Source organism: Perca fluviatilis, chromosome 12 (assembly GCF_010015445.1).
Source record: "Perca fluviatilis chromosome 12, GENO_Pfluv_1.0, whole genome shotgun sequence".
NCBI classification, from domain to species: Eukaryota; Metazoa; Chordata; class Actinopteri; order Perciformes; family Percidae; genus Perca; species Perca fluviatilis.
Window position 1 is genome coordinate 4,462,735 of NC_053123.1, and position 16,338 is coordinate 4,479,072.

The 16,338-nt window shown below is 43.2% G+C and overlaps 1 protein-coding gene across 2 annotated transcripts in view; it reads left to right on the top strand.

Moving 5' to 3' along the window:
* The window catches only part of hecw2a (HECT, C2 and WW domain containing E3 ubiquitin protein ligase 2a), a 62,071-nt gene that overhangs the window by 12,481 nt on the left and 33,252 nt on the right, over positions 1-16,338 (top strand). For both annotated transcript variants that reach the window (XM_039818640.1, XM_039818641.1), the window contains exons 4-11: positions 7,147-7,254; positions 8,055-8,149; positions 9,175-9,241; positions 11,193-11,362; positions 11,990-12,129; positions 12,801-12,901; positions 13,004-13,860; positions 15,633-15,930. In XM_039818640.1, the coding sequence (XP_039674574.1) occupies positions 7,147-7,254; positions 8,055-8,149; positions 9,175-9,241; positions 11,193-11,362; positions 11,990-12,129; positions 12,801-12,901; positions 13,004-13,860; positions 15,633-15,930 (1,836 nt within the window). The remainder of the gene's footprint in view (positions 1-7,146; positions 7,255-8,054; positions 8,150-9,174; positions 9,242-11,192; positions 11,363-11,989; positions 12,130-12,800; positions 12,902-13,003; positions 13,861-15,632; positions 15,931-16,338) is intronic.

Genomic DNA, 16,338 nt, shown 5'->3' on the forward strand with positions numbered 1-16,338 from the left:
CAGAAGAAGTCTGAAGTCAATCTCAAGTAAAGTCCTTTACAGCAAATTGCTGTAACAGCACTTTTGCAGTTGTTGCACCTGTCACACTGTGCAAGATGGTTGGAATAAAATCTATACATTTTGGGGCATGTCAGATTGTGCGATAAATGCCTATAAAGAACTGTAGCGTTATGAATATGCAAGCAGGAAAACGTAATTAACTGAGAGCTTTGACAAAACATTCCCAATAATGGAAATCACATAAAGCTCTTTTTCTTTTAATGGTATGACATGGTCTTCATTAGTGAAAAGAGTTTACTCAGTTGTCATTACAGACACTTCTGTTGTCATGCCAGAGCAGTTGTTAGGAATTCTAACTTGCCTTGGCTGAGAAATAGTATTAAACGTAATCTATATATTATAGTATCAAAAATATTATAGTATTATATATTTGATTCTAAATGTCATAACAACTACTGTGTTCGCATGGCAATAGATCCATCTCCGTGACAACTGGGCAAAATCGATCCGGTTAAACGATTGAAAACGCTGGAAAAAGCTGGGATCAAGTTGGGATCATTTTGTCAAACTACTGTCATGGTCAAGAATTAACTTCGGGAGGTTGGTTGGGGTGGTGGATGAAACCCAACCGTCCCGCTCTTCTTTTCTTAAACCCAACCGTCCCGCTCTTCTTTTCTTAAACCCAACCGTCCCGCTCTTCTTTTCCTAAACCCAACTGTCCCGCTCTTCTTTTCCTAAACCCAACCGTCCCGTTCTTCTTTTCTTAAACCCAACTGTCCCGCTCTTCTTTTCCTAAACCCAACCGTCCCGTTCTTCTTTTCCTAAACCCAACTGTCCCGCTCTTCTTTTCCTAAACCCAACCGTCCTGCTCTTCTTTTCCTAAACCCAACCCCGTTATTGTTTTCCTAAACCCAACTGTCCGAAAAGCGATTATGCGTCTTGATAACACACCAAAATGGCATACGAATTGGCGTGTCATACATACGCCACTATTTATTGAGATCAGTCTGCAACCCGTCCGCTGTATACGGCGTAGACATACGCGTGGATAGCTCAAAGTGCAACGTGCAGTATACGGCGTGCTGTATACGGCATAGAAATACATGCGGATAGCTCAAAATGCGTACAGATAACACGCCACTCGTGAAAGTGGCGTGTATGTTTACGCAAAGTCATGATGTCATGTTGACCTGCAGTGTGTTTGGCCAGCGTCATAGACTTTTTTCACAGCAGAAAGTTTGACTTGTTATGGTAGTAAACACGTGTTACTAATAATACCGGTAGATAAGATTCATGACCATATAATTCACCATGTTCTCCAATGATTGTCAACTATCAGCGTATCAGAGCCTTAAAGGCAGGGTTGGTAATGCTGACGAGCTAGAGGTAGAGTACGCGCAGCAGATGCAAGGAGGCATTTCATTGGTTCTTTCCGAGCAGACCGCAAGGCAGTGATTGGTAGGCGTTTTTGCATGATTACAGCAGATACAGAGGACAGATCATTTTCGCTCTTTTAATAGGGATGATTGCTTTTTGCACACACATAATCAGAATCAGCCGAACAAAGAGAAACAGAAGCCAGTTTGAATGGTTTTCTCTGTCTGCCTCTGAACACTTATGCGTGCAGTTCCCCAGAATCTTTTGGCTGAACTATTTGGTAAACCTGCAGGCATGCAGGACCCGAGCTGACTTGACCCTACCTGTCCTCAAAGCTTTTCAGCTGATCCAGGTCTTTTGTTATCGGGAGCTGAGAATAGCCACGTAGAGTCTTGTGCAGGGGCTTCCAACTCCCGAGTCAATACTGCAACAGGAGCTGTTGCGACTTAAAACAGGAGTGAAGGCTGAGTCGACATGTTAACAGCTCTGCCTCGGTATACAATAACATACACACCATCAGAAAGCTTCGCATCTCTGAGGTGAATAGGGTGGTCTCCGATAATGTGTGCTAATCCTGCTTAGAGACAGGAATTTGACAGGGGGGGAATGCATTGACCTGTGTGCTGAGGACGGCTATCTGTCAGACAGATCTGTCCATCCAGGTGAAAAGTAATACAGGAGCAATAGTGTACAGCCAGCACAGTTGTTATTAAGAATCTATGACTTCTATGCTGTTTTGCTCTCATAATAACGAGCTGAAGTCCAGAGGTTTCCTCTGGGCTAGCCGCTGTTTGTGTAACTCCAGTCTTCCATTCAGCATTTCTTTCATTGCCTTTCTGAAAAAAGGACACGTGTTTCTGTGGTGCACTCTCCAAATTCTAAGACATGGGTATCTAGCACAACACAACAAGTTGAAACCTTTGCGATCTTAACAAAGTTAAACAATGCATTTGTTAAAGGTGCACTAGGTAAGACGTATAAAACAAACTTTCTGTCATATTTGCTGAAACTGACCCTATGTTCCAGTAGAACTGCATGAAGCAGGTCATGTATAAAAAAATCCAGCTCCTCTGGCACCACCTACAGCCTGTAGTGGGATTTGCAAAAATCCACCGCTCCCTGTTCAGATGCACCAATCAGGGCGGTGGTTGTCTAACTGCGTGTCAGTTAGAAAAGTGGTTTGTTAGGCAGGGAGGGTCCAACAAAATGATGCTATTGGTGGCGTCATGGCAAAATAATATAAAATCCAGCGTTGTTGGAGATTGACTGATGCAAGGGACCAAAAGTCAGGATACCTCGACCTATGTTGCTTTGATTTTGACAAGTCCTTTTTTTTTTATCTGTCACTTCAGAGTCTTTAATTTTATGGATGTGTAATACTACTGTAAATCACTAGAGTAACCGTTTAAATAAACAGAATTATTAATAGCATTATTTATAGCGTGTTCAGACTGAGGCAGAGCGAATATTTGTGTCGATTTAATCCCGTGAGTTTGATCGTAGGATCATAGGATCATAGGATCATTTGTGTTTACTACCTGCCGGAGTAGAGCTGTAGGCACCAACCATGTTTCTGTCCGTCATCAATATGGCCAAAATAACCACTACTGCTGCTTTGTACCTGTTGTAAAAGTCCCAGATAAGTCGGAAAATAACGGCGTCACGTCTGGATTAATAACATCATCTGGAGGAGCGAAAAGCACGCTCATGTTTACTACCTTCTCCAGGAAGTAAACGTTAGGTCTGGATTAGCCAGCGCTACTTTAGGTACAGATTTAGCTGTTTTTTAATTGCAATGAACGGGGGGGGGGAGTAAGCCGAAATAACATCATGATGCCGCTTTGTAAAAAGTCTGAATTCATACTTCCTCATGTCTGTCTGCAAGACGACAAGGAAACAACTTTTGAAATGCGTGTTTTCTGAATGAAGTTCGGATCCATGCTAACATGGTAGCTGCTCCATTAACACAATAACCCATCATTTCAGAACTAGCCTCGCTTTGCCAGACCCTCCTCCAAAGCGTGCTGAAGGAGGGTCTGGCTACTTCACATAGCATTCTAGGATGGGAGGAAAACATGCTCTGGTTTAATGGCATTTCTTTAAACCAATCAGAATCGGGGGTGGTAAACACTACATGGGCAATGCTAAACTCCGCACAGAGCCGCTGCAACCTAGTCGTGCGACAGAAAACTCAGATTGGACAGATAGTCTAGCCAGCTGTCTGGATTTACCCTGCAGAGATCTGAGGAACAGTTAACCATAGTCCTCACAAATCCACCGGAGGTTAGAACGCCAACACAAAGAAAGAGGAAGGTATTTCTTGCGACACCGGAGCAATCCCGGAAGTGGAACGTCACGGATATAGACCATTTCCGAACATACTAAGTAGTCCAACATCCCCTTTTTCGTCCGGTCTCTGTACAAATAATGAGGTACTGTAGAGCTCTGGGTGCCACATACAGCTCCAATCATTTGTTCCTCCATTTCTGATTCAACAATGTCAAGACATCAGGAAGATCTAAACACTGATAGGCTTTTGCGTCACAGCGTAGTGTGGATTTGTCACTCGAGTTAAAATATTTCAAATGTGGATACAGCATTGTGATTTTATTTTATGAGGTTTTCTTACTGCTGGAACAGGAGTTTTACTTGAGCTCTCTATAGCATAGCTGCCAACACTCCCATTTCTCCCGGGTTTCTCCCCTTTTCTGGCCCTATCTCCCAGACCCCTCCCGGTTTGTTATTTCTCCCGGGAAACTCCCGTAATTTGCATTTAAATAATCAGACCAATATGTTTGTTTAATGTTGACCAGTTGCCAGATGTTGTATGAAACGCATCCTATTCACACAATCCACACACCACATACAATTTTCAACCCGTTTGTCACCTCAACCTGGCAACCTATAACCCAGTTGTGCAGTTGATCTCTGCGCAAGCTTCGCGGAAAGTTCAGACCCGAAAGCGAGCAGATAGAAATGACAGGTGAAGGTGGTGTTCCCGCAAAGAAATCGAAATCTAGCTGTAAATTTCAACATGTTGGGCGCAACAATTGACATGCATCTTACCTAGTCATATCGACAACCTCCATGCTGTTTGTAAGGTGTGTCGCATTGATTTTAATGTAGCGCACGGCGGGGAAAATGACATCACCCAGCACATTAAAACACAGCGGCACCATCGCGCAGAAGAAGCACATAAGGGCATGCGGGCGATTTCATCACGAAAGAACAGGCAGAGGCAGAAAACGTGAAGCAAGCTGAACTCAAGATGGCAATGTTGGTAGCACAGACTTACAGTACACTTAACACTAACCCCACAATGGATTAGCAGTCCATCACCTTAACCACTTTGCCACCTCGTTTGACTTTTTATTACATATACCATGACTTTTTTTTTATCACTTTTATGACATACAATATTATTGATTTTTTTATAATTTTATATACTATGACTTTTGTGACAGGCTATATTATGACTATTTTCGACATATAACAACATTTTTATCACTTTTTTGACATACTATATTATAGTGTTTTATCACCTTTTTTGACATATTATGCTATGACTTTTGTGACATACTAAACTGACTTTTTTCGACATATACTGTGACTTTTATTGACGTACTAGGCCCTATATTGTCTTATATTATGACTTTTTTGATATACTATATTATTGCTTCTTTACACTTTTTTCGACATACTATACTATGACTTTTCCGACATACTATATTAGGATCTTTTTTATCACTTTATTCAACATACCCCCCCGCGCGCCGCCATGCCCCTGCACAAATCTCCCGTATTTTGAAAACCAAATGTTGGCAGCTATGCTCTATAGTGCCATTTCATTTGATCTAATCATGTTGATAAAAACCAGACCTGCTAAATTTCTAATGCCTCCACTAGTTTCATAATACATATTGAAACTTGCTCCTGGAGACATACTGCTGCCCTGAAGAATATAATTAATGATCAAAAGAAAAAAACGTATTATCATTTTTCATAGTATGATTGTTTAACTGCACTATCAGTGTTGTTCCAGTCTGTCAAAGTAATCACTGTAATTGTTAACTTACACATAACCTGTCACGATGGGTACATAACATATATGGAACATTAGCAAAAAAGTTGGATAACACTCGGTCCAGCACGGTGGCTCAGTGGTTAGCATTTCTGCCTCGCAGCAAGAAGGTTCTAGGTTTGAGTCCAGGTCATTCCGGGCCTTTCTGTGTGGAGTTGGCATGTTTTCCCAGTGTTTGCGTGGGTTTCTTCTTGCGTGGGCTCTGGTTTCTTCTCACCATAAAGACATGTATACTAGGACTACAGTTGAAAATTAGCCGACTGGCTAGCACTGGCGCATTTACAGAAATGTTGATTAATGTGCATTGTCACAGTCATGACACATGAACCCTAACTCTAACCCTAGCCAGAACTTGTCATGACAAAAACCGAATGACGCTTTATGACAGAAGCGTTATGTCATGAACATTTATGACTTGTTTATAATGTTTATGTTTGCGTTCATGACAGTGTCACGTCATGACAGTGTCACGTCACTCTTATGTAGATACCTTCAAGTAAAGTGTAACCAAAGGTTGCCCCTTTACACCAGATAATTATTGCTATAATGGCAGTGACATCTGGAGGAAAGCTGTTCACCATGATGCATTGTGTCAGTAATGGATAATGGATTTCTGAAAGCAGTGGGTGTCTTTGACTTCAGAGAGGTCAGACCAACCTGCAGTACAGCAGACAGCAAACCGATGATTAACCTCACGCCATTATTTTACGAAACATGAGCGTGCTTTTCGCTCCTTCAGATGATGTTATTAATCCAGACATGACGCCGTTATTTTCCAACTTATCTGAGACTTTTACAACAGGAGCAGTAGTGGTTATTTTGGCCATATTGATGACGGACAGAAACATGGTTGGTGCCTACAGCTCTACACAAGTAATCTATTGTGTGGCTGGTAAAAAATTTAACATTCACTCGCCATTTGGCTGGCGGATGTAAATTTTAAACCCTGCCTCCAGGACTGGATGAGTCAATTACATGTTCCCAACCTTTCCCTTTGTAGGTGAGAGTGCTGTATGGTGGAGAGAGATAGTGGAAAGTGCTGGTGCCTGGCAGGGCGTCAGGTCACTTGCTATCGATCAGAAGGTCGCCAGGACTTCATTACCTGCTCCAGGGTCTTATACCCCCGAGGGGCTGCCGCTTTCCTCGACTAAGCAGACATTCAATGATAAGCAACTTGCCCCCCCCCACACTCCCCTTCAAACAAACACACACATTCAGCACACACTCCTCTCTCGACTCTCCAGCAGTCAGCTGAGTTGGGTGCTTCATTAATCTGTGTGTGAAAGTGCTACGTACAGCGGAATTCCCCCTCCCTGTTTTTAACTCCGAGGAAGTTTGGTGTTTGTCCTTCTGGTTAGAGGTTGTAGGCAGTCTATTTTGGGAATGGATTTCACTGATTAAAGGCAAACTTGTTTTTTGGGAGACAGAGTCTGCAGACTAAACATACTGAAAGGCAGAACAGATGGGATCCAGAGCTTGGGCACTTTGTCATTGTTGTCTGTTGTGTTTAACATACTTTGGTTTGAAATCAGGGGGAATGTCAACACAGCATGAGCGGGATTTGTCTAACCCCGGGAATGAACACACACACACACACACACACACACACACACACACACACACACACACACACACACACACACACACACACACACACTCATCTTACTAACAGTTCTCCTCTTCTGCAGATGAAACCAGTCCGTCCAACGTATGGGACTGTAAGAACAGAGGGGTGAATGGCACCCAGAAGGGTCAGATCGTTTGGCGGCTGGAGCCCGGGGCCTACTTTATGGAGCGTAAGTTACCATAGTAACTCAGTCGCAGCTGAGAAGAGTTTCATTCACTTCTTTGAGAAAGTTTTTCTTTGCACGCCATCACTTAGTACAAGTCGAAAATATTTAATTTGCGATTAATCGAATGATTTTCCATTGTTAACTTAGGGGTTAACTGTTAACTTAATTTTTACTTAAAGGTCCTATGACATGCTGCTTTTTGGGTGCTTTTATATAGACCTTTAACCTAATTAGTGGCAAATTAATTCACAATTTTTTATCTGTTCTAAATGTACTTCAAAAAGGATATTTTTCATGTTTGTAATGCTCAAGTCGTATTTGAGACTGGACGTAGTCCAGTGGTAACTCAGTTCACATGGACAGTACATACAGATAACTTTAGTCTTGTGGAGAGAACCATCTGGAAGAGCTTTGAAACTCAACTTTCCATTTAGACCCTTTTCTTTATCCATTTCTGCTCAAGGAGCTTTGTTTCTGCTAGCCATCCACAGCGTTACTGCTGCATCACTTCCTGATTTCCCAAACTAGCGAGCAGCCCGCGTTAAAAGGAATTTGCGTTAACTCGTTTTAATCGTGTTCATTTTGACAGTCCTATTATTAATCAAAGGTTTCACGTACATGAACTGCGTATATGTTAAAGAAATATATATGTGTTTATAATTAAGACCATATTAAATATACAAATCACACGTCATCACAGTCTACAGTACAACTTTACAGTTTTGTGGCCAACAACAGGCAGATAATGTTATAATGTATGCACTACTTCCACATCCCATAACTCTTTGCTGCTTCCTCTGCAGCTGAGACTAAGATCTGTTTCAAATACTACCATGGAGTGAGCGGAGCCCTGAGAGCCACGACCCCCTGCATCACTGTGAAGAATCCCGCAGTCCTGGTCTGTCTGTCTGTCTCTCTGCCTATTTGTTTGTGTGTCTGTCTGTGTGTGTGTCTCTCTTTATGTCTGCCTATGTGTCTGTGTGTCTGTCTGTCTGTCTGCCTATGTGTCTGCGTGTCTGTCTGTCTGTCTGCCTGTCTGTGTGTCTGTCTGTTTGTCTGCGTGTCTTTTTGTGTGTCTGTCTGTCTGTCTGTATATGTGTCTGTGTCTGTCTGTCTGTCTGTCTGTCTGTGTGTGTGTGTCTGTGTCTGTCTGTCTGTCTGTCTGTCTGTCTGTCTGTCTGTGTGTGTGTGTGTGTGTGTCTGTGTCTGTCTGTCTGTCTGTCTGTGTGTGTGTGTCTGTCTGTGTGTCTTAGCTCTGTCATTATGGTTAAAATGTGGGCCACTAGGGCCACAACTAACGATTATTTTCATAGTCGATTAATCTGTTGATTATTTTCACTATTAACTGATAAGTAGTTTGGTCTATAAAATGTCAGAAAAAGGTGAACAATGTCAATCAGTGTTTCCCAAAGCCTAAGATGAAGTCTTTAGATGTCTTGTTTTGTCCACAACTCAAAGATATTCCCTTTACTGTCATACAGAGGAGAGAAGAAACTAGAAGATATTCCCAGTTGATATTCCCAGTATATCTCTATATCTTTTTTTACTCAAAGTGATTAAACTATTATCAAAATTGTTAGCCATTAAATTAAAAGTTGACAACTTATCGATTCATCTTTGCAGCTCTCAAGATGACATCAAATAATTATGATAGATTACACTTATTTTAAGATCATATTATTGTATTTCCACACATGTATAATATTCTTTGAAAAATGGTCACTAGTCATGGAGCCCCAGTAGTTTGACCATGTGTGAACAGGGCGTCCTCCACCTGCCATGTTTTCTCCTGTATTAGCATTCAGATGTATGTGACTGTAGTAGGACTAACACAGGTGTGAGTGTGTTAGCGTGTTCCCTGGATTACAGCTGTGTGTGTTTCTCTCTGTGGTGTGGAGTGTGACGCTGTGTGTTCCCTCTTAGGTGGAGGGCCTGTCAGAGCAGGTAGGCATCGAACATCCACGGAAACTGATCAGCTTCACGTTGACAGGTGAGTTGTAGGGATGAGAATCACCAGAAGCCTCACGGTACTTATGTCACAATACCGTGTTATATGCAATTTGAAACATATTGCAATATTCTGCGATATATTGCCATTCATTACCTTTTTTCCAACTTCAAATGTTTCCCGATTTCAAATGTTTTTTCCAAAAGGAAACTTTTGTCAACATCTGTTTTATTTAACCCTCCTGTTGTCCTCGGGTCAAGTCTGACCCATATTCAAAACGTTTCTATATCAGGAAATGTGGGATTCTTTCAACCAAATTGTCAAAAAATAACATGGATGGTTCCATACCATACAACCATTACTCTTCACAAGTATAATAAAAGATCAGCTCAGTACTTTCATTGATTTGGGGGTTCTATTTAATTTTATAGCATTTGGAAAAAACAAATGATTAAAGAACGTTGAAAAGAGTGACAAAAATGTCGGAAATAGCTTCAAAAATGTGAAGAAAAAAACAACAAAAAAAACGTCAAAAAAACCACAGGTCGACCATATTTTCAGCATTTTTCTTGTGAGCGAAATCTTATAAAACAATTTAAGTTGGAAAGCCCATAAATAAGTAGAAAATTACACCTTGTAAATAGATTTCAATATGTTCTGCCAGGGAAGAGGAACATTAAAAGTATTCTCCCAATATGTTTGAAAATGATTTGGCTGGGAAATTATCTTTTTAAAGGCTAAGAAAAAAAGATACAAATCTGAATTATTTTTATATTTAGCCAACCATTTGTAATTTCTAATAGGAGGTCGACAAACTTCTAAATTATATTGTGATTGTTTAATCTTAGTTCTCCATAATAGTGGGATTGCAGACAGTAACTGCATATAATTATATATATATATATATATATATATATATATATATATAATTCTTTTTTTAAATACTAAAGCACAGTTATGGACTGACTGCTTGTCTGAAATAACTCAACTTTTTGTTTAAGATTTCCTATATCTATCTTCTGTAATTTTGGGGGGGTTTGGACAACGCTAACGTTTCTGCTGAGCGTGGGCGTTTGAATCGGTTGGAATGAGACCATGACATGAGAGGGGGCTGGGCGCTGTTTCTACATGGTCCTAGTGCTTGCACTTTCTCCTGTTTTTTAATATAACGTTAACGTTAGTTTTCGGACTGTAAAAAGTGTGTGTGTGTGGGGGGGGGAGGGGTTGCGAGACAGATGGAAAAGGGGTTAGAGGAAGGGGCACTAACCTGATGAAGACATGACAACAGAGAACTTGTCACCCAAAGCACTTTGTTCAGTTTGTCCTTATTATGCATCCACAGCTGAAGTTTTAAACCAGCAGGCGACTTGAGAATAGTTTAGTGTGGCTCTAGAGATGGTAATCAGTCACTCAGTTGGTTGGTCCATCACATTGGTCCTAACTGAAAGATCATTACAACAAATATTGTATGGATTTACACAACATTTGGGAGAAATATTCATGGTTCCCAAAGGATCTGCAGAAGATTAGAATCAAATGTCACAACAGCTATTGGATGGATGGCCGTGACATTTGGCACAGACATCAATGATCCTCACGTGATGAATTGTAACCAGATTGGTGGTCACCTGACAATTCATTTAGTGCCATCATCAGGTCAAAGTTGGTTTATGACCAAATAATCTATCTGCAAAACCAGTTACAGACCCATGCGCCTCAGCTGTACTTTGTGTTTAGTGCTAATTAAAATGTAAGCATGCTAACATGCAAAACTAAGATGGTGAACATGGTCTCAAATGTCCCCATGTTAACCATGTCAGTGTGAGCACGTTAGCATGCTGACGTCCATGGCTAAGTGCAGCTTTCAAGAGTTGCTGGCATGGCTGTAGACTTTAAATCTTGTTTAGGGAGAAGAGAGCTTTGGTCTTTTACTTCCCCTAGTATTTAACCCTCTCTTGTTCACAAGCCTGCTGTCACTAACGCTTTGCCACAGATCTGCGTGCCACTGGCCTAAAGAAGGGCATGTTTTTCAATCCGGACCCATACCTTAAGATGTCCATCCACCCAGGGAAGAGGAGCGTCTTCCCCATCTTCAGCCACCACGGACAGGAACGCCGATCAGCCATCATCGCTAACACCACCAACCCCGTCTGGCATGGAGAGGTCCTTTCTATAGGGCTTTTATACACTGCACTACACCACTACACTGAGCCAGGGGTTCATGCGTAGACTGTATACTGTAAGTGAAGCCAAAACATCTGGATCGCTCCCTGGTGGCTGGCTGCGGTATAGGTCCATATTAGCTGATGGGACATGAGCCCAAGTTTTTTTTTTTATTAGTTATTTGATGCTATTAAAACTGGGGTGAAACGTCATGATTGACAGCTGTGATTGACTCGCGATTGGTTTGGCGGGTGTATGGGCGGGACTTTGATACCGCGGCTCTACCACCCGATCACTACTGCACAGACTCTGGCTCCAAGAGATATTTTAGCTTCTATAAATATATTATACATTTCATATTATATATATATATATATATATATATATATATATATATATATATATATATATATATACATACATACACAGTGGGAGGAAGTGGAAACGCATCGTCCATCTTTACAGTATATACAGTCTATCCACTGAGCATGCATCTTTCACATACACATATACTCAGAGAATGTATCCAAACACACATTGGCATGCATTCTCTTTCGAACAACACATTATCAGTGCACAATTACACAAGAATGTATTGACTGTAAATGTTCGTCTGCTTCTCTGCAGAAATACACGTTTGTAGCGCTAATGACGGACATCCTGTACATCGAGGTCAAGGACAAGTTTGCGAAAAGCCGACCGATCATCAAACGCTTCCTCGGTCAGCTCACTATCCCTGTGCAGCGACTTATTGAAAAAATACCCGGGTGGGTAAAAAAACACGCTCACACACACACACACACACACACACACACACACACAAAACATACTCTATGTGTGCTCCATGTGACAACAGTCAGCTTCAGTTCAGTCAGAAGGACAGTGATTATGAGAGAGGAGAGTTCATGACTTTATTACTAAAAGGTGCCCTGCCACACAAAACCGTTTTTACTTGCATTTTTTTCCATATGTGTTTGTGTTATGTTGTGAATGTGAAAATGAACTGCTACCTCCTCTGTCAGCTCTAGCCACTGAAAAGAAATAAGCGGAGAAATCAGGCCAATTACAAAAGCTGGTCAGTCTGACATCATGTTGCCTGAGCTCATTACTATTCATTAGCTCGCCCAGTTGGGCTGGGTAAAGGATTCTGACAGCCAGGCTCTCATCGGCTAGCCAATCAGATTCAAACAGCTTAGCTTGTTGAATATTAATGAGAACTGGCAGAAATCGAGTCTTCCTGTAGACTTTATACCACGCTAGAATGGCTTGAAACAAGGTAACCAAGGCATTTTTTCCACAAATTACAGAGTCCATGGTAGAACTTGAGACATTACCACGAAGTAATGAAATACGTGTGGCAGGGCACCCTTAAACTTGACGTGTGCAATGTCACTGATATCATGGCGTTAGTACATCTGTTTTTCTCTTCGCTGTCCAGAGTCCAGCCTGTGAGCTTCCCCCTGTGTCGGCGCCTGCCTACTGAGCACGTTAGCGGCCATTTGCAGTTCAAATTGGAGCTCACTTCGACCGGGCCTGATGGTAAATCTTTCATCGTAATTGCACTCGCCACTACTTCTGAATTTATTTTCTTTACGTATGTCTTTCTCAACGTCGAAATGCAACCTGCTCTGCCCACTGCAGGTGCCTCTCCTGAGTCTATCATTGGCATTTCATCCTTGAACGGAGCTCCAGGGACTCCATCCGATGATGAAGACCTGCCCCATCATCTTCCAGGAGTGGTCTCTTCAGGCCCTTCTCCTACCGGCTCCCAGGGCTCCCAAGGCATGTGGGAAGGTGGGGCCATGGCCTACCCAGAAAAGGACCTGCCTCTCGTTGGAGCCCAGGGCAGATTTGTGGAGCATGAAAGTCTGTCTTGCCATGAAATGCTCCAGAGGTCCCTCAGTGAGGGCCTGGCTGCTATCGAGGCCCCCAAAGGCCCCGGTGAGAGACCCCTGGGAGCGGCCTCACCTAAACTGCGCTCCAGCTTCCCCACACACACAAGGCTCAGCGCCATGTTGCACATTGATTCGGACGAGGACGATGAAAGGTCCGGTGCAAATGACATTGTTCCGGTGCCGCTGTCACCGCTGCTGATGAATGGCGAACCTTCAGATGTGGGCGGCCCAGATGAAGACAACCCGTTTCCCGAGCTCCACCAGGAGCCGGAGCAGCTGGAGCCCTCGGTGCTGGAGGAGGAGGCCGAGGGTGCAGGCCGTGGGACAGAAGACGCGCCCCCTGAGGCAGAGGTGGCCCTGGAGATGGGGGCAGGTCTGGACTTGGAGGATGTTTTGGAGCTGGACGTCTTCTCCGAAGTGGATGAGGCTCCTTTCACAGAGGCGTTGTCCCATAATGCTATGCCAGAGGGTGAGGTGCATGAGGAAGGAAGGGAGCCTGGCGAGGACCCCTCCTCAGAGATTGACACCTGTTCCATGGCAACAGCCCCGCAGACAGTCTTCTCATCATCAGAGAGCTGTCCAATCACAGTGACAGCTGCTGTGGTGAGTTCATTATCCTTCTACAGCAGGGGGAAAATAAGAATCACATTAAGGGCCAACATGTATATGTTTATTGACATGCTTTTATTTAATCAAAAAGTCAAATATTTTTGACTGTATTATTGCACGTCTCATATAGCTTTCTCACTTAAAGTTTGGTCGACATAAAGCCCTAAAAAGTCAGCATAAAAGTTCCTTAGCCATCATAGAGTTTAGCAAATCAAGCAAAACAATGATTACGTATTTTACAGCAACCTGTTTCACAGCCTGAATGTGAAAACTCTCTGGTTCTGTGGGAATTTCTGAGTGTCAAAGACAGCTTTTGGTTTGGCGCACAACCAGGCGGGCCAAAATTGATTGTGTACTTAAGTAAGTAAGTGATATGCGGGCCGGATCACAACTTTGGAGGGGCCAGATTTGGCCTGCGGGCCTTTAGTTTGACACGTGTGTTCTACGGTCACGACTCAAGATTCAACTCTGGGTTCACGTCATGTATCTTTTGTATATTTTATTTTCGTCGAATTGCATTGTGCCATTTCTTTAACTTCTTTATGTTTGAGTGGATGTGTAGCCACAGTCCACTCTGCTGAGTGCCATTACTGTCCCCACAGTGCACACATTGTACTGAGCAGCAGTCTCCACTGGGTCCTAGTCCCAGCTGGATTCCTGTGACACTGCACTATATCACACTGCTGTAGCCGCATTGACTGGATCGCCCCTGCAGTTTAGGTCATAAACCCCCCTCTTTTTTTTGGGATTATTGTTATCATGGGTTGGCTTGGGTGTAGATTTCGAAACGACGGCTCCACCGCCCAATCATTACTGCGCAGACTCTGGCTCTGAAATTACAAGAGGGCTGCACCCGTGTAAGGGGAATTTTGGCTTCACTCTTGTACACGCGGGAGGAAGTGGTGACGTGTCGTCCATCTTTATAGATAGTCTATTCATTCCACGTTCAATACAGGATGTTAAATGCATATTCTCAAGGAGTCAGTTATTGAAAGATCATTCTGTCTGACTTGTCTTGACCCAGTAGATTTTCTAGGAATGGAGCATGAGTGGAACCCAGTGTTCTGTGTCTCCTTTAATGTGATTGTTAGACAAAAGATCAATAATTGTTTCCTTTTAGCCGTCGCGCTACACACCAATGCACGTTTCCATGAGGTCAAATGTTTCTCAGCTTTTTTTTGGTTTGTCTTGCTGATGGAGCCACTGCCTATGTAAGTGGCCTGAAGTTTATACTTGTGCGCTGGTGTCTACGTCGATCTCTTTAAGAGAACAGCAGGGCCGGCATGTGTGTGCGCATGAGGAGTGTGTGGTAGAGTGAGTGAGAGAGTGACGGCGTTTAGCTTCGGAGCGAGTAGCGACTCTAGAGTCATAGTGAGTGTCCCCTGTTCTTTCTGACCACGGTGGGAAATCTGGAGCAGGAGAAGTTAACCCCTTTCCTTGATCTCATGTTGTTTATGGAGAAGGAGAACCAGGAAATGAGTCAGGGGGGAAATGTGAAGCTACCAAGCCACAGCCAACGGAACCAATCACAGTTGTGATCTGCGTTGCCGCGGCGTGTAGTAACATTTTTTGAGAGGTGCACGTCAGGCTACGGTGTAGCGTCCGTATTTCTACGTACTTACCCACGACGTCGATTTAACGCAGGAGCATAAATCAGCCTTTAACCGACTTCATGTAATTAATTTTTTTTATAGATCCTCATCTTTAATGGTTATCATTTTGTCTATTGTTTTCACTCATGTTTTATTTTGTGGGATATTTTGTAGGAAGCGGAGGAGGGAGCGGAGGCGGCCATAGATCCAGGGGGAGACGTAGTCTCCGGAACCCCACCAACTAATCAAGCTGTAGACGATGAAGGGGGAGGGCAGGTGGCTGTCACCGAGGCCGCAGGAGAAGCCCCCCCAGCCAGCGAGCAAGTGGTGGTGGTCGCAGAGATCACGGTGAGGAGGCTGAGCCTGCAAGCTGCCGGGGGCGGGGCTGCAGAACAGGAAGGGGCGGGGACAAAGCCCCACACGGGCTCCGCTGATTCAGAGCAAGCCACCACAGAAACAGATGGAGAGGAAGGTACTCGACTTTGAATTACTCTTTTAAGTGACATTTTTTGAATTCCCAAGAAATGCATTTTTGAAATGAAAAAGTTTGTTTGGGTTTGAAAGGGTCCCACTTGCATAAAGGTCCCATGGCATGAAAATTTCACTTAATGAGGTTTTTTTTAACATTAATATGCATTCCCCCAGCCTGCCTATGGTCCCCCAGCGGCTAGAAATGGTGATAGGTGTAAACCGAGCCCTGGGTATCCTGCTCTGCCTTTGAGAAAATGAAAGCTCAGATGGGCCGATCTGGAATCATCTCCTTATGAGGTCATAAGGAGCAAGGTTACCTCCCCTTTCTCTGCTTTGCCCGCCCAGAGAATTTGGCCCACCAAGCAAAGTGGCAGTTGGTCAAGGCCGCACCCCCACCCTCCACCTTGCC